Source organism: Lontra canadensis, unplaced genomic scaffold, assembly GCF_010015895.1.
Source record: "Lontra canadensis isolate GAN:19392208 unplaced genomic scaffold, GSC_riverotter_1.0 scaffold30, whole genome shotgun sequence".
In the NCBI taxonomy this organism is placed as follows: domain Eukaryota; kingdom Metazoa; phylum Chordata; class Mammalia; order Carnivora; family Mustelidae; genus Lontra; species Lontra canadensis.
This window is the reverse complement of record NW_022631024.1, coordinates 16649122-16650477: the sequence shown is the minus strand read 5'-3', so window position 1 is coordinate 16650477 and position 1356 is coordinate 16649122. Positions and strand designations below refer to the sequence as shown.

The 1356-nt window shown below is 72.9% G+C and overlaps 1 protein-coding gene across 5 annotated transcripts in view; it reads left to right on the top strand.

Annotated features, from left to right (window-relative positions):
* Positions 1 to 1044: 1044 nt before the first annotated feature.
* The window catches only part of RAPGEF1 (Rap guanine nucleotide exchange factor 1), a 132300-nt gene continuing 131988 nt past the window's right edge, over positions 1045 to 1356 (top strand). For 3 of the 5 annotated variants that reach the window (XM_032866122.1, XM_032866119.1, XM_032866117.1), the window contains exon 1: positions 1045 to 1265. In XM_032866122.1, coding sequence (XP_032722013.1) covers positions 1205 to 1265 — 61 coding nt within the window. In that variant the 5' untranslated portion in view covers positions 1045 to 1204. The remainder of the gene's footprint in view (positions 1266 to 1356) is intronic. The other 2 variants (XM_032866128.1, XM_032866126.1) reach the window with 1 other exon arrangement.

The following is a 1356-nucleotide window of genomic DNA, read 5'->3' as shown; positions in this document are numbered from 1 at the left end:
GCGTGGATGGAGACTCTGAGCATTTGGGGACAATGAGTCCTGGGTGGGGTCAGGCCCAGACCGGTGCAGGTGGCTCCTGACCTCAGGCTGTGCTGAGTGTCAGATGGGGAAGAGCAGGGGAGGGCCTGGAGCCCCTGAGACGGCAGGGAACAGTGAGTGTGGAGTGGGTCAAGCCTAGGCTTGGCCAGGTGAGCTGCTGAGTCCCAGGTGATGGGAGGGGAGATTGGTCCTACGACTTGGCAGGGTGTGGGCCAGCATGGGGCTCTGTATCCCAGGTGGAGTCAATCATAGGTCCTGGTACGGAGGTAGAGTTTGGAAAGGGGCAGTGTGTCCCATGTCAGGGGGGCGTGCCAGGCTCTGGGCAAGGGAGGACACAGAACTCTGGGTTGGGGATGTTGGTCCCCCACCCTGGCTTAGAGACTCCAGGCCAGCAGGGAGTGCTGTGTCTCGGGTAGCAGGGTCGGGCTGAGAGGGGGCTGAGAGGGGGCTGAGAGGGGGCTGCGATCTGGTTGGGGGCGTCATTCCCAGGCTCTGACGAGGAGCTTTCGTCCTGCAGAGGACTCTGAGTCCTGCGTGATGGGGGCAGGGATGTTAGACCCAAGCCCTGACTTGGACGCTCTGGGTTGGCAGGGAGAGCTGTGCCTTCGGTGAGATGATCATGTTCCACAGGCAGAGGCCACTGAGTCCTGGTCGGGGTCCATCTCGGGCCTCGGTGTAGGCAGCAAGGAGGGCACGGGTGCTGGTGCGGGTCAGTCCCTCGCCCCGGCGTGGAGACTCCGGGCCGGCAGGGGGCGCTGCGTCCCAGACCGGGGGCAGGAGGGGCGGCGGGCTCCCGGTCGGCTCCGGGCCGGCAGGGGGCGCTGGGCTCGCGGCGGCGTGGCGGGCGCCCGGCAGGTGGCGCTCTGGCCGCGGCCGAGGTGGCCGAGGCGGGCGGCGGCGGCGCTGCGGCCGGCTCGCGGGCCCCGGGGAAGCGGCGGCGGCGGCGGCGGAGGAGGAGGAGGAGGCGGAGCGGCGGCGGCTGGCGGCTGGCGGCTGGCGGCGGGAGCAGCGGCCCCGGGCGGGCGGGAGCGCCGCTGGCCGAGCGCACAGGCCGCGGCCCGCGGAGCCCGCCATGCCGGCGCGGGTCTGAGGCGCGGCGAGCCAGGGCCGAGGGGAGCGGCGGCCGCGCCGGCCTGTGGCCCCGCAGCGGCCGGGCCCGGGCCCCATGAGCGGCGGCCTCGGCCTCCGGCGCAGCCCGGAAATGTCCGGCAAGCTCGAGAAAGCAGGTGAGCGCGGGCCGCGGGCGGGGCGGGCCTGGGGGCGCGCGGGCGGCAGGGACGAGCCGCCGCCCAGGCCTGGGGCCCCGCCGCCTCGCCG